The sequence below is a fragment of the Oncorhynchus gorbuscha genome, linkage group LG05 (genome assembly GCF_021184085.1).
Source record: "Oncorhynchus gorbuscha isolate QuinsamMale2020 ecotype Even-year linkage group LG05, OgorEven_v1.0, whole genome shotgun sequence".
Lineage (NCBI taxonomy): Eukaryota > Metazoa > Chordata > Actinopteri > Salmoniformes > Salmonidae > Oncorhynchus > Oncorhynchus gorbuscha.
In genome coordinates, this window is record NC_060177.1 from 13,794,289 (window position 1) to 13,819,194 (window position 24,906).

At 41.5% G+C, this 24,906-nt stretch overlaps 1 protein-coding gene across 1 annotated transcript in view; it reads right to left on the reverse strand.

The window, feature by feature from the left end:
* Window positions 1–15,503, reverse strand: part of LOC124035551 (72 kDa type IV collagenase-like) — a 31,711-nt gene extending 16,208 nt beyond the window's left edge. Inside the window, exons 1-9 of the mRNA XM_046349020.1 lie at window positions 15,129–15,503; window positions 14,483–14,709; window positions 13,489–13,637; window positions 12,795–12,923; window positions 12,390–12,563; window positions 11,075–11,248; window positions 5,885–6,058; window positions 5,453–5,608; window positions 5,082–5,208 (exon numbers count right to left, since the gene is read on the reverse strand). Of these exons, the coding sequence (XP_046204976.1) occupies window positions 5,082–5,208; window positions 5,453–5,608; window positions 5,885–6,058; window positions 11,075–11,248; window positions 12,390–12,563; window positions 12,795–12,923; window positions 13,489–13,637; window positions 14,483–14,709; window positions 15,129–15,284 (1,466 nt within the window). The 5' untranslated portion in view covers window positions 15,285–15,503. The remainder of the gene's footprint in view (window positions 1–5,081; window positions 5,209–5,452; window positions 5,609–5,884; window positions 6,059–11,074; window positions 11,249–12,389; window positions 12,564–12,794; window positions 12,924–13,488; window positions 13,638–14,482; window positions 14,710–15,128) is intronic.
* Window positions 15,504–24,906: the final 9,403 nt, after the last annotated feature.

Sequence of the window (24,906 nt, forward strand, 5' to 3'; positions counted from 1 at the left end):
TCTCTCCTCATATTGAATCTCTTCACTCTTTCTCTCCTCACTCTCTCTCCTCTCTCTTCTCTCTATCCTCACTGAATCTCTCCTCACTCTTTCTCTCTCATCTTTTCTGAATCTCTCCTCTCTTTTTCTCTCCTCTTTCTCTCCTCACTCTTTCTCTCCTCATCTCTCTCTCTCACTCTTTTCTCTATACTGAATCTCTCCTCACTCTTTTTCCTCTCTCTTTCTCTCCTCACTCTTTCTCTCCTCACTCTTTCTCTCCTCTCTCCTCATCTCTCCTCACTCTCTCTCTTTCTCTCTATACTGAATCTCTCCTCACTCTTTTTCTCTCCTCACTCTTTCTCTCCTCACTCTTTCTCTCCTCACTCTTTCTCTCTATACTGAATCTCTCCTCACTCTCTCTCTATACTGAATCTCTCCTCACTCTCTCTCTATACTGAATCTCTCCTCACTCTCTCTCTATACTGAATCTCTCCTCACTCTCTCTCTATACTGAATCTCTCCTCACTCTCTCTCTATACTGAATCTCTCCTCACTCTTTCTCTATACTGAATCTCTCCTCACTCTCTCTCTATACTGAATCTCTCCTCACTCTCTTCTCTCTATATTGAATCTCTCCTCTTTCTCTCTATACTGAGTCTCTCCTCTACTGAATCTCTCCTCACTCTTCTTTCTCTATACTGAATCTCTCCTCACTCTCTTTCTCTCTATATTGAATCTCTCCTCACTCTCTCTATATTGAATCTCTCCTCACTATATTGAATCTCTCCTCACTCTCTCTATATTGAATCTCTCCTCACTCTCTACTCTCCTCACTCTCTATATTGAATCTCCTCACTCTCTCTATATTGAATCTCTCCTCAATCTCTCTCTATATTGAATCTCTCCTCACTCTCTCTATATTGAATCTCTCCTCACTCTCTCTATATTGAATCTCTCCTCATATTGAATCTCTCCTCACTCTCTATCTCTCTATATTGAATCTCTCCTCACTCTCTCTCTATACTGAATCTCTCCTCACTCTTTCTCTCTATATTGAATCTCTCCTCACTCTTTCTCTCTATATTGAATCTCTCCTCACTCTTTCTCTCTATATTGAATCTCTCCTCACTCTTTCTCTCTATATTGAATCTCTCCTCACTCTTTCTCTCTATATTGAATCTCTCCTCACTCTCTCTATATTGAATCTCTCCTCACTCTCTCTATATTGAATCTCTCCTCACTCTCTCTATATTGAATCTCTCCTCACTCTCGCATCTCTGTTCCATCTCTTCTCACTCCTCTGCTCCATGGCTCTGATAGCTAAACCATCTGGTGACCTAGAGCCAACAATGAATAACTAGGGACCCACGTCATCCCACCACTGAAACCTGAGATACAGCCTAACTGGCCCTCTGAGTCCAGATATCTTTCAGCTATGGGTTTGGTATTGTAACTCCTCCATAGAGATGTAGGATCTTAATTTGACCACTCTTTTGTTGATGAGAATTTTCCTGCACAGCAGTTTATTCACGTTTTTAAAAGGCATCTAAAGTTTGTAATTTCCACTAACATTTCAGACTCGATTTTCACGAACTTAAAATGTATCAACACCTACAAAAATATCCATGAATTATGATCCACATCATAATTCACATTTCCTTTCTGCAGCAAACTGGCTCAAATTAAGATTTTACAGCCGTAACTCCCTCCGTAATGGCATTTCCCTCCATCTGAGAGAAACACCCCATAATTATAGCCATCATTGAATATGTGTCATTGTTAATGATATCATGGTATATGTGATATCTAGAACTAGAACACCGCAAATCATTTTGAATGAGACAATGATCCTGATGAGGAAATGGAGAATCTCTCCAGGAATCCCCAGGTCCAGTGTCTTGGCCACAACACATCACTGTATAGGTATTCTCTAGGATGTTTGAGCAGCAGACAACAGATGATATACCTAGAAAATAACCAAACTAACCCAATCAAAGATACTTACAGGCATAGTCAAATCATTTCTAAACTAACTATTGAGACTGTTAAAACCATACTCCGGTTTTAATTGGCAGTACTCCCTCCTTTAACAGTGAATATTACGTTGACACATCAACCAAACACGACACTGTTTATACAGTAGTTTATAGTTCACAGAACAGCCTTCAGCATGATGTTTGTCCCTGTTCCCTGAACAGTGTTAATGCATGGTGAACCACAGCAAGTAAAGACTTAACGCTTAACTAAAGCAGGATTCCATGAACTAAAGCAGGATTCCATGAACTAAAGCAGGATTCCATGAACTAAAGCAGGATTCCATGAACTAAAGCAGGATTCCATGAACTAAAGCTGGATTCCATGAACTAAAGCAGGATTCCATGAACTAAAGCAGGATTCCATGAACTAAAGCAGGATTCCATGAACTAAAGCAGGATTCCATGAACTAAAGCAGGATTCTATGAACTAAAGCTGGATTCTATGAACTAAAGCAGGATTCCATGAACTAAAGCTGGATTCTATGAACTAAAGCAGGATTCCATGAACTAAAGCTATGAACTAAAGCAGGATTCTATGAACTAAAGCAGGATTCCATGAACTAAAGCAGGATTCCATGAACTAAAGCAGGATTCCATGAACTAAAGCTGGATTCCATGAACTAAAGCTGGATTCTATGAACTAAAGCAGGATTCCATGAACTAAAGCAGGATTCCATGAACTAAAGCAGGATTCCATGAACTAAAGCTGGATTCTATGAACTAAAGCAGGATTCTATGAACTAAAGCTGGATTCTATGAACTAAAGCAGGATTCTATGAACTAAAGCTGGATTCCATGAACTAAAGCAGGATTCCATGAACTAAAGCAGCATTCCATGAACTAAAGCAGGATTCCATGAACTAAAGCAGGATTCCATGAACTAAAGCAGGATTCCATGAACTAAAGCAGGATTCCATGAACTAAAGCAGGATTCCATGAACTAAAGCTGGATTCTATGAACTAAAGCAGGATTCCATGAACTAAAGCAGGATTCCATGAACTAAAGCAGGATTCCATGAACTAAAGCAGGATTCCATGAACTAAAGCTGGATTCTATGAACTAAAGCAGGATTCTATGAACTAAAGCTGGATTCTATGAACTAAAGCAGGATTCTATGAACTAAAGCTGGATTCTATGAACTAAAGCAGGATTCTATGAACTAAAGCAGGATTCCATGAACTAAAGCAGGATTCTTTGAACTAAACAGGATTCTATGAACTAAAGCAGGATTCCATGAACTAAAGCAGGATTCCATGAACTAAAGCAGGATTCCATGAACTAAAGCAGGATTCCATGAACTAAAGCAGGATTCCATGAACTAAAGCAGGATTCCATGAACTAAAGCTGGATTCTATGAACTAAAGCAGGATTCCATGAACTAAAGCAGGATTCCATGAACTAAAGCAGGATTCCATGAACTAAAGCAGGATTCCATGAACTAAAGCTGGATTCTATGAACTAAAGCAGGATTCTATGAACTAAAGCTGGATTCTATGAACTAAAGCAGGATTCTATGAACTAAAGCAGGATTCTATGAACTAAAGCAGGATTCTATGAACTAAAGCAGGATTCCATGAACTAAAGCAGGATTCTTTGAACTAAACAGGATTCTATGAACTAAAGCAGGATTTGTAAGCATGATTTGAGGGTGGTTTCCCTCCAGCCCCTGACTCAGGGTGTGCAGGGGGCAAAGCCAGGCAGTCTACTTGTTTGCTTTGGACACCGTTCCAAGTCAGCAATGACAGCTATATAGTAAAGCTCACCTTAAAACCTTGATGGCTAAAAGATGTGGCAGCAAAGTCTGAGAAGGAACATATAAATGTCCAATGAATCCTAATCTAAACCTGCTTTTCAGTCAACATTTTCTCATTTGGATGGCATGCAATTGCTTATTGTTTAGGTTGAAAGTGTTCCTAACATCATTTGTCCCAGACAGGATTAATCTGTTGTGGTGAAGAGTTCATGTTTCAGAGGGAAAGTACACTGAGTCATGGAAAGCTGAGAATGAACCACAACAGATAATGTAAGATGGAGAGATACAGAAAGCCTATTCCTTTTCTACACTACATAGGACAATCCCAGTTGAAGTATGTACCCTGTACTGTATAGTAGGCTCTGGTTTACAATCTTAATAACAGGCAGCCATTTTGGTTTACCATAGTTGATACAGGATTGTGAGAATGGTTATTATTACCAGTTCTTTCATAACTTTATAATTATATTAAGCATTAGAGCTCATACAAACAGATAACACCACCCCCTTCATTCAAACAAAACACCACCCCCTTCATTCAAACAAAACACCACCCCCTTCATTCAAACAAAACACCACCCCCTTCATTCAAACAAAACACCGCCCCTTTCATTCAAACAAAACACCACCCCTTCATTCAAACAAAACACCACCCCCTTCATTCAAACAAAACACCATACCCTTCATTCAAACAAAACACCACCCCCTTCATTCAAACAAAACACCACCCCTTCATTCAAACAAAAAGAAAACACCACCCCCTTCATTCAAACAAAACACCACCCCCTTCATTCAAACAAAACACCATACCCTTCATTCAAACAAAACACCACCCCCTTCATTCAAACAAAACACCACCCCCTTCATTCAAACAAAACACCACCCCTTCATTCAAACAAAACACCACCCCCTTCATTCAAACAAAACACCACCCCATTCAAACAAAACACCGCCCCTCATTCAAACAAAACACCACCCCCTTCATTCAAACAAAACACCACCCCTTCATTCAAACAAAACACCACCCCCTTCATTCAAAGAAAACACCTGATTGCCAAGAGAAAATAATGCATTCGGAGACCAAACAAAGCCCCCTATTTAACTACCCATTGTTTGTGGTGAAATGATTTAGTTGTGGATTGTGAGGTCTAACTTGTGGACTGGTCTGCTCCAATGACTCTAACCACAGAGTCTAAAATAAGAGTCTTCAGGTTAAATGTTCCTTCTGCCGGTTTTCTTTCTGCCTGTTTAGACAGATCAGTGGTCAGATTGGTAACATGCTTTTTGAGAAGAGCAAACAAAAGTGAATTACCTGTCCTTGAAGAAGAAGGTCTCTCCTCTGATCTGGGCCACAGCATCAAACACCACAGGTTCATTACAGATGTCCATAGGAGTGACTGGGCCCTGGGTGGGAGGCACGGGCTTGTCTGTACCAGTACCTGAGAGGAAAAGGAGAGGCAACATGGTGAGCATTGAGTAGATGAGATTGATATCCTTCAACAAGGAGAAATACATTTGTTACCTGCAGGACATTCACCAAAGTACTCTGGTTACGAACAGCGGGTGAAGTCATGGTTACACGTTATTTTAAAAGGTACCTACATAATGACTTCATAACACATTCATAACCCATACATAACCCATACATAACCCATAAGCAGTACATAAGAATTTCAAACTGACCATAGAGCTCCTGGATTCCCTTGATGTCGTCGTTGGACAGTCTAAAGTTCTTGGTGAAGGTGTACATGGGGGCCATCAGAGCACCAGGGTCCTGGGAGTGTTCCAAGCCCAGGGCGTGGCCAAACTCATGGGCCGCAACCAGGAACAGACTGTAGCCTGGACAACACCAATAGGAGTGAGAGATAGAGCAACACATATTCAAAGCATAACAAGTCAAGTTATATTCAGGTGAATGAAAATAGTTTCCATGTTGGGAAATTCCTGTTGGCCACTCTCCCTTCAGTCTGCATAGACAATGACTGAATACAATAATGAATAAAACAGAATAATAATACAAATGATTCAAATAAACATGAATTGTCATTGTCCACTAAACTGCTAAAACCACCTACAAACAAGCATAATGTCAAAGGTCATTGATGACATATTTACCTTGATCAGGACAGAAGCCCCACTTGCGGTCGTCGTCGTAGCTCTTGGTGGAGGCGCACCACATCTTACCGTCGCTACGTCCAGAGGTGGTGCAACTGTCATAAGTGTCTCCAAGGAACGTGAAGGGGAACACACAGGGGGAACCCTCAGAGTTTCCTCCAACGGTGGACATGGCTGCATGGGTGAACAAAAACACATATTTTAGGACCAAATGGACTTTTCTTTGTGTGCCGATGAGGTCGTGCTAAAGGTTATCAACTTGATTTGGGTTGAATTGCTAAATGGATTTGCTTGAGAAACTATCATGACTGTAACGACATTGACATCAGATGTATTTTGTATCTACGGTATATCCAAAACAAAACCAAATACCACTCTCCAAAAAGTGGCTTTTCTTTTCCTGCATGATAATATTATATCTGGGTTGGTACAGCACAATACTGGGCCTGTGCAATTTTTTTTTTAAGCAGCCTGTTTCTTATACACAAGACTACACTGCACGCCAGCATTCCCAACCAATTAGAACCAGATGAAAACCTCAGCCTTCAACCCCCACTCTCTCCCTTTCTGCCTCTCTTTCTCTCCCGATATCCCACTCTCCCGACTCTACCTCAAACCCCTGAGCCAGCCCCACTGACACAATGGAAAATAACCCCGCCAGCAGCCACTCAGTAAAATACTTTTACAGTCATTCAGGAGACTAGCTGCTGCAAGATTGGAAACCATACGTCTGGAACATTATAACATTCTCCTACACCAATACATGGAGGCATCAGCACAGCACACCTTGACTAATAAATGCAAGCACCCACACTAGTGATGCACAGGTTGACTCATAACCTGCAGTCCCGGGAGGATGGGTTTAGGGTCATTAAATATTGTGTGGCTGAAGGGTGGGTGGGTAGACGGTTGGGTTGAATAAAGAGAAACAATACCTTAAAAAATCCATAAATGTATAAATTCTTGTGCAATATATATATAGGTTACACTGAGGTTTTTCTTGGATTATTTTAGGCTATCTGGTATTAGTGCATGAACCTAAACTTCAGGGCTTAACTGTACGTGTGCCAAATAGCCTACACCGCCAATCACCAAATAATGCTTTTGGGAATGGGCAGAAAGCCAAATAATGCTTTTGGGAATGGGCAGAAAGCCAAATAATGCTTTTGGGAATGGGCAGAAAGCCAAATAATGCTTTTGGGAATGAGCAGAAAGCCAAATAATGCTTTTGGGAATGAGCAGAAAGCCAAATAATGCTTTTGGGAATGAGCAGAAAGCCAAATGATGCTTTTGGGAATGAGCAGAAAGGCAAATAATGCTTTTGGGAATGAGCAGAAAGGCAAATAATGCTTTTGGGAATGAGCAGAAAGCCAAATAATGCTTTTGGGAATGAGCAGAAAGCCAAATAATGCTTTTGGGAATGAGCAGAAAGCCAAATAATGCTTTTGGGAATGAGCAGAAAGCCAAATGATGCTTTTGGGAATGAGCAGAAAGGCAAATAATGCTTTTGGGAATGAGCAGAAAGGCAAATAATGCTTTTGGGAATGAGCAGAAAGCCAAATAATGCTTTTGGGAATGAGCAGAAAGCCAAATAATGCTTTTGGGAATGGGCAGAAAGCCAAATAATGCTTTTGGGAATGAGCAGAAAGCCAAATAATGCTTTTGGGAATGAGCAGAAAGCCAAATAATTCTTTAGGGAATGAGCAGAAAGCCAAATAATGCTTTTGGGAATGAGCAGAAAGCCAAATAATGCTTTTGGGAATGGGCAGAAAGCCAAATAATGCTTTAGGGAATGAGCAGAAAGCCAAATAATGCTTTTGGGAATGAGCAGAAAGCCAAATAATGCTTTAGGGAATGAGCAGAAAGCCAAATAATGCTTTAGGGAATGAGCAGAAAGCCAAATAATGCTTTTGGGAATGGGCAGAAAGCCAAATAATGCTTTTGGGAATGAGCAGAAAGCCAAATAATGCTTTTGGGAAAGATAGTAGCTACTAAACAATTGGATACCACCAAATTGGGGAGAAAAAGGGGTAAAAAAAAAATATATATATATATATATATAAAAAAAAACATTATTTATAACCTTGTCAACATCTTGACTATATTTCCTATTCATTTTTGCAACTCATTTCATGTATGTTTTCATGGAAAACAAGGACATTTCTATGTGACCCCAAACTTTTAAACATTACTGTATGTAAATAAGGTATTTCAGATTTGTATTTTTAATAAATTTGCACTAAATTCTAAAAACCTGTTTTCGCTTTGTCATTATGGGATAAACATATATTTTGTTTTTGAATAAGGCTGTAACGTAACAAAATGTGTGCACTGTATAATGACAGCTACATATATCTAATTATAGACAAGTTGACTTACAAATAGCCCACCAAAATGTCAAATTATAAGCAGACACATATTTTAAATCAGGCAAAAAACATATCCTGTACCCCGTCAAAAAATTGTTTTGCCGTCGTTGACTGTAGCCTATAAAACATTTTCTACATTCACGGTGCCACGACTTCTGCCGAAGTCGATGCCTCTCCTTGTTCGGCTGGTGCTCGGCGGCCGACGTCGCCGGTCTTCTAGCCATCGCCGATCCATTTTTTATTTTCCATTTGTCTTGTCTTCTTTTCCCACACACCTGGTTCTCATTTCCCTCATTATGTGTTGTGTATTTAACCCTCTGTTTCCCCCATGTCTGTGTGTGCTATTGTTTATTCTGTTTCATGTTATGCACACGTTAGTCTGTTGCTCTGGGTTATGTCAACCCGTATTGTATTTCATGTTATGCACACGTTAGTCTGTTGCTCTGGGTAATGTCAACCCGTATTGTATTTCATGTTATGCACACGTTAGTCTGTTGCTCTGGGTAATGTCAACCCGTATTGTATTTCATGTTATGCACACGTTAGTCTGTTGCTCTGGGTAATGTCAACCCGTATTGTATTTCATGTTATGCACACGTTAGTCTGTTGCTCTGGGTAATGTCAACCCGTATTGTATTTCATGTTATGCACACGTTAGTCTGTTGCTCTGGGTAATGTCAACCCGTATTGTATTTCATGTTATGCACACGTTAGTCTGTTGCTCTGGGTAATGTCAACCCGTATTGTATTTCATGTTATGCACACGTTAGTCTGTTGCTCTGGGTAATGTCAACCCGTATTGTATTTCATGTTATGCACACGTTAGTCTGTTGCTCTGGGTTATGTCAACCCGTATTGTATTTCATGTTATGCACACGTTAGTCTGTTGCTCTGGGTAATGTCAACCCGTATTGTATTTCATGTTATGCACACGTTAGTCTGTTGCTCTGGGTTATGTCAACCCGTATTGTATTTCATGTTATGCACACGTTAGTCTGTTGCTCTGGGTAATGTCAACCCGTATTGTATTTCATGTTATGCACACGTTAGTCTGTTGCTCTGGGTAATGTCAACCCGTATTGTATTTCATGTTATGCACACGTTAGTCTGTTGCTCTGGGTTATGTCAACCCGTATTGTATTTCATGTTATGCACACGTTAGTCTGTTGCTCTGGGTAATGTCAACCCGTATTGTATTTCATGTCATGCACACGTTAGTCTGTTGCTCTGGGTAATGTCAACCCGTATTGTATTTCATGTTATGCACACGTTAGTCTGTTGCTCTGGGTTATGTCAACCCGTATTGTATTTCATGTTATGCACACGTTAGTCTGTTGCTCTGGGTAATGTCAACCCGTATTGTATTTCATGTTATGCACACGTTAGTCTGTTGCTCTGGGTAATGTCAACCCGTATTGTATTTCATGTTATGCACACGTTAGTCTGTTGCTCTGGGTAATGTCAACCCGTATTGTATTTCATGTTATGCACACGTTAGTCTGTTGCTCTGGGTAATGTCAACCCGTATTGTATTTCATGTTATGCACACGTTAGTCTGTTGCTCTGGGTTATGTCAACCCGTATTGTATTTCATGTTATGCACACGTTAGTCTGTTGCTCTGGGTAATGTCAACCCGTATTGTATTTCATGTTATGCACACGTTAGTCTGTTGCTCTGGGTAATGTCAACCCGTATTGTATTTCATGTTATGCACACGTTAGTCTGTTGCTCTGGGTTATGTCAACCCGTATTGTATTTCATGTTATGCACACGTTAGTCTGTTGCTCTGGGTAATGTCAACCCGTATTGTATTTCATGTTATGCACACGTTAGTCTGTTGCTCTGGGTAATGTCAACCCGTATTGTATTTCATGTTATGCACACGTTAGTCTGTTGCTCTGGGTAATGTCAACCCGTATTGTATTTCATGTTATGCACACGTTAGTCTGTTGCTCTGGGTTATGTCAACCCGTATTGTATTTCATGTTATGCACACGTTAGTCTGTTGCTCTGGGTAATGTCAACCCGTATTGTATTTCATGTTATGCACACGTTAGTCTGTTGCTCTGGGTAATGTCAACCCGTATTGTATTTCATGTTATGCACACGTTAGTCTGTTGCTCTGGGTAATGTCAACCCGTATTGTATTTCATGTTATGCACACGTTAGTCTGTTGCTCTGGGTTATGTCAACCCGTATTGTATTTCATGTTATGCACACGTTAGTCTGTTGCTCTGGGTAATGTCAACCCGTATTGTATTTCATGTTATGCACACGTTAGTCTGTTGCTCTGGGTAATGTCAACCCGTATTGTATTTCATGTTATGCACACGTTAGTCTGTTGCTCTGGGTAATGTCAACCCGTATTGTATTTCATGTTCACTTTGCCGTGTGCTTTTGGTTCGCCTAAATAAAAGGCTCCGTTGGCTACCCAATATCTGTTCTCCTGCACCTGACTCCCTTACAGCCATTTACGCATACCTGACACACAGGTTAGGGTTGGGTGAGGGCCTCAGATTTTCACTATCACATATAGTCGGGCGGTTGCGGATGGGTTAATAGCAATAGTGGGCGGGTGAAGAAACAGCTGACCCGCACACCACTAACACACGCTAGCACACACACAACCTGGCTCAAGTATAATCGAAAGCACACACATATTTCAATATAATCCTCAGATGAAGGTTTTCCATGCAACAGTCAGGTCTGTTGGATGCATCAGTGCCCTTAGCTGTTTGGGTTAACACACCTGATGAGGCTTGTATGCTATATGGACGGAGAGACACCTTCGGACTTTGGCAGTATGAACTGGGAACCCACCTGTTTCAGGGCAGAACCCGTAGGACTTGTCATTGTCATAGTTCTCAGTCGTAGCACACCAGCGGTAGCCGTCGTCACGCCCCTGAGTGGTGCAACCATCATAGTTCTCCCCTTGGAACGTGAAGGGGAACTTACAGGGAGCTCCGTCCGCGTTTCCACCCAGGGTGAACAGCACTGTAACACAGGAAGTTGAAGGAATTATCTATACAGAGTTTACAGTTTCCATAATTTAATCAAATGCCATGGCAGTTACGTTGAGCCTGAGTTTGAGTGATTTCACAGACTCAATCTTAAGCTAACTGAACCGCAAAATCATTGTTTGTCAGGGTGTTACACATCCACTCTGTCCAGACTAAAATGTTTATTGCTACAGTATATCAGCAGTGTATAAAACTATCAACAAGAGAACTGTTTCACAAGACTTCACTGAGTAGGCCATTTTCTCAAGATCAAAGGATAACCAGTTAGGATGTTTCATAAGACTGTTGGTCTCATATGAGTCGACTGGAAGCCTATATGTATCAATATGTCTTTGCACTCATTTATGGTGAGTCTATACCCTAATGTCAGTACCATGGACAGCAGCACAAACAGACAAGACAAAAGGACCGATGAAAGGCTTCATGAATCTTGCCCAGCAACACAGAGAAGTGGGAGTATTTTATGACCCAGACAACAACACTAGTTTCCCAGAATGTACTCCCACCCATTTGGTCCCAGTCCAACAGCAACACAGCTTCTTCTAACTAATCACAAACCTCTCATCTGGAGTAACTCCTGGCCAACTCCTCGTCAGAAACTATAGCTAAAACACCACAATTGACGTTCCTTGAGGGACTGCTGAATGCAACACTCTTAACTTTATACAGTCCATGTAGATATCAAAATGCACACTATAACTGTTTTGCACAATACATTCACAGGAAGTCTTTAGAGTAAAAAGAACAGACATGTTGGCTCCTACTCACAGTCATGGGGACAGAAACCCAGGAAGTCTTTAGAGGAAAAAGAACAGACATGTTGGCTCCTACTCACAGTCATGGGGACAGAAACCCAGGAAGTCTTTAGAGGAAAAAGAACAGCCATGTTGGCTCCTACTCACAGTCATGGGGACAGAAACGCAGGAAGTCTTTAGAGGAAAAAGAACAGCCATGTTGGCTCCTACTCACAGTAATGGGGACAGAAACCCAGGAACTCTTTAGAGGAAAAAGAAAAAGAACAGCCATGTTGGCTCCTACTCACAGTCATGGGGACAGAAACCCAGGAACTCTTTAGAGGAAAAAGAAAAAGAACAGCCATGTTGGCTCCTACTCACACTCATGGGGACAGAAACCATATTTGCCGTCGTCGTCAAAGTTGTATGTGGTGGAGCACCAGAGGAATCCATCATCACGGCCCTGATTGGTACAGCTGTTGTACTCCTTCCCCATAAACATGAAGGGGAACTTACAGAACTCCCCCTCTGCATTACCAAACTTCACCTTCACAACTGTGGAGAGGAGGGGGATGGGGGTGAGGTGATGATCCAAAGAGCTCAAACAGAGCTGTTTCAGATACCGTGTGGTTCAGCTATCTCCATTTCATTGGTGAAATGTTAACCGCAGATTGCTTTAAAAATGTGTGACCATGAATAAATAGGTGATTAGTAAAAACAAGTAGGTTTATATATTAGATCAGGATGAACTCGTATTTACAACTCAGACAGTACAGTCTCCAGTACCTTGTCCTTCTCCCAGGGTCCACTGCTCGTCGTCATCAAAGTGGGAGTCTCCTCCGGTGCCTGGTCCAGGAGCGAAGGCATGAGCCAGAAGACCATCTTTACCATCGAAGGGGTAGCCATCACCATGCTCTGTGGATTCACATAACAAGGGTCAAAACAAAAGGACTCAAGGCACAGATCAGTATACAATTACAGCCTTACTAGATGGATTCAACTCAGAATAGAACGGTTTCTGAAGTAGCTAGTGTTAAGACTTCAACAGAGTAGATCACGTATGGGATGGTGCCGTGAAGACATGTAATGAAAACACGTCATTCTGGGCTTATTTTGACCACAGACAGTGACCTCTATATGTTCTTACTTGAGGTATGGCCTCGCCACGAGAATATTGACTTTATGTGAGACACAGGGAACCCAGAGAAAGAGGAACTAGTAACTCACACATAGGTAGGCCTACGGTACTACACTATACGATTAGCAGCACTGAGCACCCATCATCTAATCTAGTTCCCAGCCAATTCCGCCCTTTTGCGCAATAGCCGGATGACGAGTAGCCTGGTTAAACTAGTCTTAACGTAGGTGAGAGCAGAATTAAGTCCGGTTTAACTAGGCTACTCATCATCTGGCATTGCTGACGTTTCATACAGTACATTCAGCAGAATATAAAAGTCAAACCTGTGCTGTAATACCGTACCGTTGCGGCCAAAGTTAATCATGATGTCAGCCTCTCCATCCATGAGGCGGGTGAACTTGAGTGGGGTGACGTCACTCCAGACTTTGAAGGCCCTTAAGAAGGCGTCATCAATAGTCTCCTCGTCCAGGTCAGGAGAGTGGCCTAGAATCCTGAGAGGTGGAACACAGAGAGGAGAAGAAACTGAGGAGGAGACTCATTAAACAGCTCATCCCTGGATGAAGATGTGCTGCAGGATACATCTTACATAATGGAATATTACTGTGTGATTGACGAGGTATGCTTGAGGAAATACATGTACTACAAGCAGACGAGGGACCAACGTCAGCATTTAAAAACCCTCAAACGAGAGATTCACCGATGTCAAAATGCAGAAGGCAAAAGCTTGTACACCCATCTCTCTTCTATTTACAGGACAAAAGCAATAGAACAGAGCTTTCCTAAACTCCCCTTCTGGACATAAAGTCCATCAGTCTTCAGGCCTTGCCTATGACTCATGTGGTTAGAATGCTCCATGAGAGAGTCCAGCAACTAACCCCTGCTATGTGAGCCTGTCTGAGCAGGATAACGCTCTGTCTCTTGTTGTTTTGGTTAACTCCTACCCATCTTTGTTTTTCTCCATGGTACATACAGTGAGTCTGAGTGGTCATGAGGACACAGAAAGGGCTGATGTAAACAACAGAACTTTACTCTCTTCTTAACCTCAAATAAAGCATATCAAACAGGCACACATTGTACAAGAATCTTGGAGTTAGCAGATTGTGGTTGGGTTGGTGGGCAGCACATAGTTGAGGTTTTCAACTCCCCAAAACAAACTGCAGGGGCTGGAGGAGTCATTTCCTTAGTCATTTCCTTTGTTCAGCAGTCAGCACATTGCACAGCAACATAGGGAGTTATATGGAGTACAACCCGACTGCACATTGGGTTCAAAGCCTGTTGCACAACTCCCTATACCAGAACACTATTTGGGCCAAACGAACACGTTTTGACCACTGACCTGTAGGTGATGGCGTTTTGCTGCCACTTGGGTTTCCTGTGGAAGAAGTTGTATTGGGCAACATCAGGAACTCCACAGCGGGGCTTCTTCATGATCTCCACTGTCTTGGGGTCGATCTCGCCCGTCTCTTGCAGAGAGAAGAACTTCTGCATCTTCTTCAGGGTGTCTTTCAGCACCATGAGATTACATCTGTCTTGTGGGCAGCCATAGAACTTGTTCAGATAGTGCTGCAGAAGAGAATACAAGACAAGCCTATGAGTTGATATAGGATCTATTCTGATGCCTTCCTACTCTATATAGTGCATTCATCCATGTAGACATACTGTATCAATGAATGCATGAACATTTGTGTGCGTTACACAATGAAACATCCCCACTGGGCACAGATGTCAATTCAATGTCTATTCCACGTTGGTTTAATGTAATTGAATTGAAATGACGTGGAAACAGTTGGATACCCAGTGGGTATCTGAAGCCAAAACATTATGAATTTCATGAATGATTTGTCATTTTAAAGTAACTCACAAATGGTAGAATGGCATTTAAGTTTGCTATTCCTGAATTTATTGAAAATAACCGATAAAGTATTTTGAAGCAAAAGTCACATTACATTCCCACTATGAAAAGTTGTTTAAGGAACACTTACCAGAGCCACTTCTTTGTCTGTTTTTGGACTATCGTCTCCTGGGAACTTGATAATGGGCGAGGGGGCTGCAGAGGTTTTCTGGAGAAAGGCGATTAACTGTACCAAAAACACTTTGAGGACAAGGTGTCGGGGGCTAAATGCCGTCTGGCACCCCATCTTTCCCCGGTGGAGAATCGCTGTGTATGTAATCAGGATGGAGAAAAACAGAACGTTTCTGGGTTGGATGTAGTCCTCTTGCCTCTTCGGTTGCTTTATCTTCTCCTCAACGGGACATTCTGCACTGCAACCCAGGTCTGCTAACTCAGTTGTGCTTACACATGCAATTTTGTATGCTGCTTTCCACGGGAAGTGTAGGCTACAGACTGCGCAGTCTCCCCAAATCGTGGAAAGTTGGAGAAATGTAACCGGATACCTGTTCCAATTACGAGTTTACTGCGTAATTCCTAGCCTCTGTGGTCTGTTTTCTTTGCATTGTAGGCTAGGCCTTCAATGTTGTATCTGCGCATACATTGAAGCGGGTACAATGAAGGCACGAATCCAGCATAAATAGTAGATAGATTAACAATGAAACCAAAAACAGATAGGGAAAATTCAGCATAAATTGCAATGAACACAGTTGTAACCAAGGTCTATGTCATAGCATAAAATAACTCAACGCCGCAGGCGAACAGAGGCCATCGGTCGCGGGACTACAGGGAATGACTTGTGACGCTTCGATCACATCGACAGGGATTTGCACACAATAGTACGCAGCATCATCTGGATATGTATTCAACAAAAGTTCAACAGACTTCTGCTACCATTTCTGTCAGGCCGCTGTACATATAGTTTGACCGCATATGTTCAATAAATCCAACACGCTGCAAGGCATAGGCAAACGCAGCTTTAATGTAACTCTGGTGTACCAAAATGCAATGACTATGTCGGTGTGTTCGAAGCGGAAGTGTTAGAAAATGTTTATGAACTCCTATACACCGCATTCATCCACTCAGGACCAAACACCAGATAATGACATGAATTAAGGAAAGAGACAAATGTTGCGGCAAGGAATCAAAACAACCACTTTAACAGTGACAATGAAATGGTAACGTGTGTAGTAGCCTAATATCGCTAGAAATGGTTAAGTTTAACAACATGTTAAAACCACTGAAAAAGTTGGAACATGAGTTCAGCAAAGTTGCTCTCTAACCAGGCCCTGAAGTTGAGAGTTCACCTGTTCTGTCCTGGCTACAAGGTGAGCAGCGCCCCTCTTAAGACCTTTCTGATTATGTTAGCAAAAATGTTTCCCTGACACCTGTTGCTGCAAGGAACAGTACATTTAGTATCCTAGACCTAGGTGTGGCTTACTACTTCATTCATAGAAGAAAATATGCTATATTGAAACTAATAGTTATTCAGCTGTCCCCATAGCAGGACCCATTGAAGAACCCTTTTTGGTTCCAGGTAGAACCCCAGAGAGAGAGTTCTACATGGAACCAAAAAGGGTCCCACCTGAAAAAAAGTGTTCTCCTATGGGTCAGCTGAAGAACCCTTTGGGAACCCTTTTTCTAAGAATGTACCTTAGCAAGCTTAGACTGTCTCCTAATACTATATCTTACCATAACCCAAAATACTATTAAAACAAAATGTTATGTTAACTAAAAAATGATGTATAGCTCCAAATCATGATAAGAATAGTAATGTTGCTCTCATGGACGAGGCTACATCAATCACCAGCTATATCAAGCACTAGTTCCATGTGAACATGTCATGGAATGCACTTTATTGTGGTATTTTTCTTCTGAGAGTTTACAATTGGACCGTTTGCTGTTCGGACTCTGATGGTGAACAGTGTTGCCAATGCCAACCAATGGATGCAAAGTAAATCATCCCTTAATCTCTTCACACAGCCTCTATACTGATCTCGTGGGACTGTCTTTTTATTCTAAAATGTGCCTCTTGGAAAATGTATTATGGAAAACAAATGGTAATCTTGGAAAATAAGTAGTCTATGGCAAAACGAAGGCAATTTCATAATTCAACCACAATGGTGACATTACATCATCTCTAGTGGTGTCATGGAGATTAGAGCTGATATATCGATATCGTGTGACAATCCCATCGATAACCGATATTCAAAAAATGTTAGTCTCATGCTTATCATTCTCATGATGTGTCATTATTGTCACTGTGTAAGAAATCAACATTTTAAACTAATTTCTTGGACAATTGCGCTTTGGGATGGCAATTTAAGAGAACTCAGTGTGGAACAACGGCACTTTTTAATTTCCTGCTGTAATTGGCAGATATATCGGTATTGGTAGATTTTGTCCTCCCAAAAATCGCAATCTGACCCACAAACCCAATTTCAGTCGAAATTCTAATGACGATGGTACTAGGACCCATTGGCCCAATAATAGGCCTATGTTCATAGGCTGCTCAGTATGACAGGGTTGGTAGAGTATAGCAGCCTATACAACATAATGGCGGTTTGTTGAATGTGTCGAATGGCTCAACAACAGACATTGAGCAGCTTCTGCTTTGATCTTTTCCTTTCATTAGGACTTAAATTGTATTTGTATTCATTGTATTTATTTAAATTGTAGTAGACCAAGGTAACCACCAAAGAAAGTCATAAAATGTAACTCATTCAACATTGCATATATGGAGGTCCTCTCAGCCTGGGCCAGATTATGCACCATCTCTAAACTCTGTGATGCAATATGAGGTGAAAGGCTGACATCTGGTGGTCATGCGGTGTAAATACATTATGTACTGAAATAAGTGCAGTCAGGAAAATCATGGTGAACTATTTAATTGGGCACCACACAAGGCACCACAGACTTTGGCTTTTTGTCATTATCTCACTTAGAAAATGTGTTTTGTTTAAAGACATAGGTGTTTCTTGACTCATGTTTGCTACCTCTGTTTCCATACAGTATGCTACTGTACATTGTGCTGTATTGAACCAATGGAAATCTTGGCCCATATCATCAAGCTGAATGCAGTCCCTTTAACATCATATCCATGAGCTGTTGTTATACTCTAGAACAGATATATAGTAAGTAGCCTTCCACAAGCCAGAGCAGCTCATAGTAGCAGGAGCCTGTCCTGTTTGATGAGGCAGCTTCATCATGAAAGGGTTGTGGATTTGTATCATTTCCCTCTAGTGGCTGAACAAGGCCATGCATCTCTTTCTCATCAGTAGCTCACACAGAGCAACGCTAGGCCAGCCACATCACATAGGCTCAGGATCTCTAAGAGACATCCTAACTCCATTTGACATCTCTTTGTTTCTCCTATCACCGTGGATTACCCCTGACAGTATGACTGTGGACTGACTCCTTAATAGAGGAAGCCAAAGGACTTTACCCAGAGATCTGACTGACAGACAGGCGGATATACTGGAGCTAGCAAATAGGATTTCTGTGGCTTATCTCATAAACCAATTTCCTGTGCTTTTAGCCAAGAGTCCAGTTAATGTTTCATAGCATAGGCCTGTTTGTGGCTGAAGCAGAGTAAATGTAACATCCATTTGCCTACAATATCCTGGGCCTGTCACTGCAGAGCAGGGCTTCATTTCATGCACTGATACATGCAGCCATCTGCGCAGACTGACACGCAGGGAGTGGGACACGCACGCACTGACGCAGGTGCACACACACACAGACTCATGCGCACACACACACACACACACAGATTTCTCACAGCTCTGACAAATAGAGAGGGATGCCCATTAAATGTACATGCACCCTGCCTTTTCCAAATAGAAAATGCTGAGGCGTGTAAACTTGGGTAACAGCTAAGTGAATGCCTTTGTGCATATGAATGCACATTTGCAGGGGATACGGGCATAAAGAGATTGAGATGATAAACTTTGATTTGCATGTAAATTGTTTTTTTTATTCTCTGTTTACTGCCACAGCTCCTTTAGATTGAAGGCAGCGACTCTGAAGTTCTCGCTCCTCCGTGTGTGTGTGTGTGTGTGTGTGTGTGTGTGTGTGTGTGTGTGTGTGTGTGTGTGTGTGTGTGTGTGTGTGTGTGTGTGTGTGTGTGTGTGCGTGTGTTCTTGTTGTTTTGATTGCAAATGTCTGCATGTGTTGATCTCCTCCTTTGTATTTTATGTCGTCCTGATGGTTGACTTTTAAAGGGAAACAAACCTGATTGTAATAGAATATGCCGTATAGTACTTCTATAATTTACAGTATATAACTTCATACACAGCACAGGGTCTAAACATAATCATAAACATCCCACATATATTTGATTTAATGACTAACAGATGTATTTATTTTTCCATAGGGAAGATGTTCAGTTTGTGTGCAATATGCTTTACTCAAATCAAACTGTATTTGTCACATGTACCAAATACAACACCTTACCATGAAATGCTTACTTACAAGCCATTAACCAACAATGCAGTTCAAGAAATAGAGTTCAGAAAATATTTACTAAAAAACCTAAAGTACAAAATAAAATGAAAAGTAAGTAAATCAAATATCAATAACAAGGTTATATACAGGGTTACAGCTTAGTCAAGGTAAATTGTACAAGTAGGTAGGGGTAAAGTGACCATGCATAGATAAAACAGCGAGTAGTAGCAGTGTAAAAATGGGGAGTGTCAATGTAAATAGTCCGGGTGGCCATGTGATTTATTGTTCAGCAATGTTATGGCTTGGATGTGAACCGTCTAAGAAGCCTTTTGGGCCTAGACTTGGTGTTTCGGTACAGCTTGCCATGCGGTAGCAGAGAGAACAGTCTATGGCTTAGGTGACTGGGGACTTCAACAATTTTTTTGGGCCTTTCTCTGACACAGCCTAGTATATACAGTGGGGCAAAAAAGTATTTAGTCAGCCACCAATTGTGCAAGTTCTCCCACTTAAAGATGAGAGGCCTGTAATTTTCATCATAGGTACACTTCAACTATGACAGACAAAGAACTATGACAGACAGAGAAGGAAAAAAATCCAGAAAATCACATTGTAGGATTTGTAATGAATTTATTTGCAAATTATGGTGGAAAAGAAGTATTTGGTCAATAACAAAAGTTTATCTCAATACTTTGTTATATACCCTTTGTTGGCAATGACAGAGGTCAAATGTTTTCTGTAAGTCTTCACAAGGTTTTCACATACTGTTGCTGGTATTTTGGCCCATTCCTCCATGCAGATCTCCTCTAGAGCAGTGATGTTTTGGGGCTGTTGCTAGGCAACACGGACTTTCAACTCCCTCCAAAGATTTTCTATGGTGTTGAGATCTGGAGACTGGCTAGACCATTCCAGGACCTTGAAATGCTTCTTACGAAGCCACTCCTTCGTTGCCCGGGCGGTGTGTTTGGGATCATTGTCATGCTGAAAGACCCAGCCACGTTTCATCTTCAATGCCCTTGCTGATGGAAGGAGGTTTTCACTCAAAATCTCACGATACATGGCCCCATTCATTCTTTCCTTTACACGGATCAGTCGTCCTGGTCCCTTTGCAGAAAAACAGCCCCAAAGCATGATGTTTCCACCCCCATGCTTCACAGTAGGTATGGTAGGTTTGGATGCAACTAAGCATTCTTTTTCCTCCAAACACGACAAGTTGAGTTTTTACCAAAAAGTTATATTTTGGGCGCTTTGCTGCTCCTTCAGGATTATCTTTGGTCTCTTTGTTGCCTCTCTGATTAATGCCCTCCTTGCCTGGTCCGTGAGTTTTGGTGGGCGGGCCTCTCTTGGCAGTATTGTTGTGGTGCCATATTCTTTACATTTTATAATAATAGATTTAATGGTGCTCTGTGGGATGTTCAAAGTTTCTGATGTTTTTTATAACCCAACCCTGATCTGTATTTCTCCACAACTTTGTCCCTGACCTGTTTGGAGAGCTCCTTGGTCTTCATGGTGCCGCTTGCTTAGTGGTGTTGCAGACTCTGGGTCCTTTCAGAACAGGTGTATATATACTGAGATCATGTGACACTTAGATTGCACACATATGGACTTTATTTGACTAATTGTGTGACTTCTGAAGGTAAGTGGTTGCACCAGATCTTATTTAGGGGCTTCATAGCAAAGGGGTGAATACATACATATCCACGCACCACTTTTCACTTTTTTATATTTTAGACTTTTTTGGAACAAGTACGTTTTTTAATTTCACTTCACAAATTTGGACTATTTTGTGTATGTGCATTACATGAAATCCAAATAAAAAATATATTTAAATTACAGGTTGTAATGCAACAAAATAGGAAAAATGCCAAGGGGGTGAATACTCTTGCAAGGCACTGTATATAAATCACTGGATGTGACAAGGGATGGGAATGGGACAGACTGGACATTAAGAGTTTCTTCTACTGTATCAAGCCTCTCCAGTGGTCCTTGGTCTGCTCGAGTACTACTGATTGACCCCAGTCCAACAGAAGACACACACACACACACACCAACACACCTTCCTTTGGTCCTCTGGCTGTTCTTAGAAGCCTGATGAATCACCAAACCTCTTCATGATTCTCTAAATGTCCAACCTGGTAAAAGTCACAGTTCCTCTACATACACTTCCACCCTCTCCTCTCACTCAAAGTTGTAGAGAGGTTCTGGTTGTAGTAGAACTTAGAAGGATGGAGTGGCACACACAGCTTTGAGTGAAACAGACTGGAACTGGAAAAGCCATGTCCCTCCTTGCATGCCTTAGTATTCAAGTCGATGTGGTGGAATGGAATTGTAGTTGTTATGTTGAGAGCAATTAAGACTGACGCAGAGAGGTTGATAATCAGTCTGGTAGGATTGGTTGTTTGAAATGATTAAGCAATGGTTGCTGAGTAAACAAAACCCAACATCTTATCCCTGACCAATTAATTTATTTTAATTTGGCAAAGCACTGTGTTAGCGAATAGTATGACACATATTATATCACTCAGTTTGAAACATTGTGATGATGAATTATAGAACATACATCCATTATCTTGGACATTTATAATTTATAAGCACGCTAAGACACTTCAGCACTACTGGGTCATTATTGTTCCATATTGTGTCACTGCTCCTCTCCACACCTGGGTTCAAATATTATTTAAAAACATTTAAAATCCTTAATATGTACTTGGTAGACTTGCCTGTCGTAATTAACCAATAGAATAGTCTCAAAAGTGTAAACCCTTCCCATCTGGCACTTTTATATAATACACTTTTATTAATATTTCACTTGTTTGAAATATTTCAAATAGTATTTGAACCCAAGTCTGCTCCTCTTGGATGCTTGCAAACTACCAAAGTTAGTTGAAATGCAATGAATCACAGCTTTACTCGCTCAGTTTTGACTGACTGACGTGTTGTATGTGAAATCTGAGAGCCTGGCCCAGAGAGCAACATGAACAGAATGGTTTTATTTAATGCTTTTCCCCTCCATTCTGTTTCTCTTTTAGTGTTGCTGTGTAAACACTGATGCAATAACGCATTCCATTATAGCGCTGAGAGGAAGAGACTTGCGTCTCGTCTCCCGTGGCTCCTCTCCATCTCAATAATAGGTCAACAGCTGTATTTGAAAAATGTCTTAACATTTTGGGCGGTTGCAAAGGTTAGCAGCGGTGGCGGCGCTCCGAGATGCAATTGGATCAGCAGTGAATCCCTATGGAGATGAGGGAGGAAGAGGTGGCTTTGATGAGTGCAGCATGTAAATGATTTGAATTGTGTTTATAGGACATGAGGCCGACCCCGGCCGTGCGTCACTACAAGGCGGAGATCCTCATGCTCCTGCTGCTCCACTCTGTGGTGGGGCCTCGCAAATACACATCATAAAAATGACCAAGAGAGAGCAAGGCATCAGAACCCAGTCTTTGGCCTTTATTCTCTCTCTCATTTATTTGTTTTCTTCCTTAACCTCCATGAATGTCAGACAACAGGGATTTAGATTAGGCATCAGAGTGTTTAATGTGAAGTAGTACATATATCATTTTGTCATCTCAATAGAAGACAGCTAAACCATCAGTTTGTAAAAGAATCAGCACCACTAGGCAATGATGGCACCGTTGGGTATACAGTATATGTTTTAGAGAAATTCAAATATTGATGCCTTTTTCACATCTCAGACAAATTACTCTCGAAAGAGAGGTACATACCCGGACATGGAAATTAAATATGAATGTTTACCTTGAATTGCTTTTAGTAATTGTAAAATATTCAAAGTGGTATTTATGGAATGAAAGCCTCACTCCCCTGCTTGCTATGCACAAGCTGGCAGGTTGACAGTAGGGGATTACTTTGTCAGTGGTTGTTCTGATTCGGCCGTCACAGAAGAAAATGAATAGCCTTGATAAATCATGTTCAGGTTTGGATGTACCTGCACCGATGGTGAGGGATGTGAATGAAATATGATGTAAGTGAGTGAAAGCATTCAGTCTGACAGCTCTAAGAGCTCTGCTGCAGATTAGCTCCTGGTGCTGTTTGTACATGTCAGGTGGGGACAGGGACCATTGTGTTTCTAGTGATTACTGTTTGTTAAGGAAATTAGCATGATGAGTATAAATGACATGTAGTCAATCAATGTGTTATGCAGGTGAGTGAAGACCCAAAAGCGACTTAACAGAGTTTATTCAAGTCCAAACAGAAAACGACAAATCCTGAATCCTTAACAGGAAATGTCCAAACGGGGAATAACTGAAATCCTCTAGTCTGTAGAGGGGAATAACAGGAGAAGCGGCCACAGACTGCAGGTCGCTTCGGGTAGGCGCAGGACGTAGCTGACCGATACACCTGCTCACTCGCAGCATCTGATGAAGGCAAAAACACGACAGGACGGAACAAGAACACAGCACAGCAAACAAGGATCCGACAAGGACAGAAGCAGAAACAGAGAGAGAAATAGGGACTTAATCAGAGGGCAAAATAGGGGACAGGTGTGAAAGAGTAAACGAGGTAGTTAGGACGAATGAGGAACAGCTGGGAGCAGGAACGGAACGATAGAGAGAGAGAGGGATAGAGAGAGGGAAAGAACCTAATAAGACCAGCAGGGGGAAACGAATAGAAGAGAAAGCACAGGGACAAGACATGACAATATATGACAAAACATGACACAATGGTCTTAATTTCTTTACCCGTGGCTTGTGTATGATTTAAAGAACATATCACGTTTTGTTTTAAAGAGCTATAATGTATTTTTCCAGAGTCCTATTTCTCATCCCAAGCTAGTAATTTAGCTTCCTTCCTTCTTCCGAAAGATTTACATTTTTCATAAGTGCTTTGTGAAAAAAGAACATGTGAGATTCCTTATTTTAGTAAATGCGCTCCAGTTGTTAGGATTGACCTATAGTAAATCTCACGAGAAAAAGAAAATGATGGTAGAATAGTAACTACCTGATGACTGACTCTTAATGGAGGGTATGTATAGGCACTTTAGAAGGACATGTTCCCAGGCCCCATTACCTTGTCTCTGGGGAGAGGGAGAGCAGATGCCAAGGCCCAGGCTAGGAGAACACAAATCCCTCTTTGAACATGAGGTGGTGGAGCGTCTCTCTAATCCATTCTCCCTTCTCTCCTTCTTTCCAGGGGGCTCGTGTCATCACCTTCCTGGCACTAATGTATTCCAACCCTAGTCTGTCGTCTTAATAATGTGTTGTTTTTTGTGTGTGTGTGTGACACTGTGTGTGCGACACAGTGTGTGTGATTGTGCTGTGATTGTGATGTGTGTGACACTGTGTGTGTTTAGCTGAGATGACCTCATCATTGAGTATAGCCTGTCTGCCTCTCTCTAGTCTACTATGAGGTCTCCAGCAGCTTGTCCCTCAGGCTCGGCTCTTAATTCAGAGAATGTGTAATACACCCAGGTA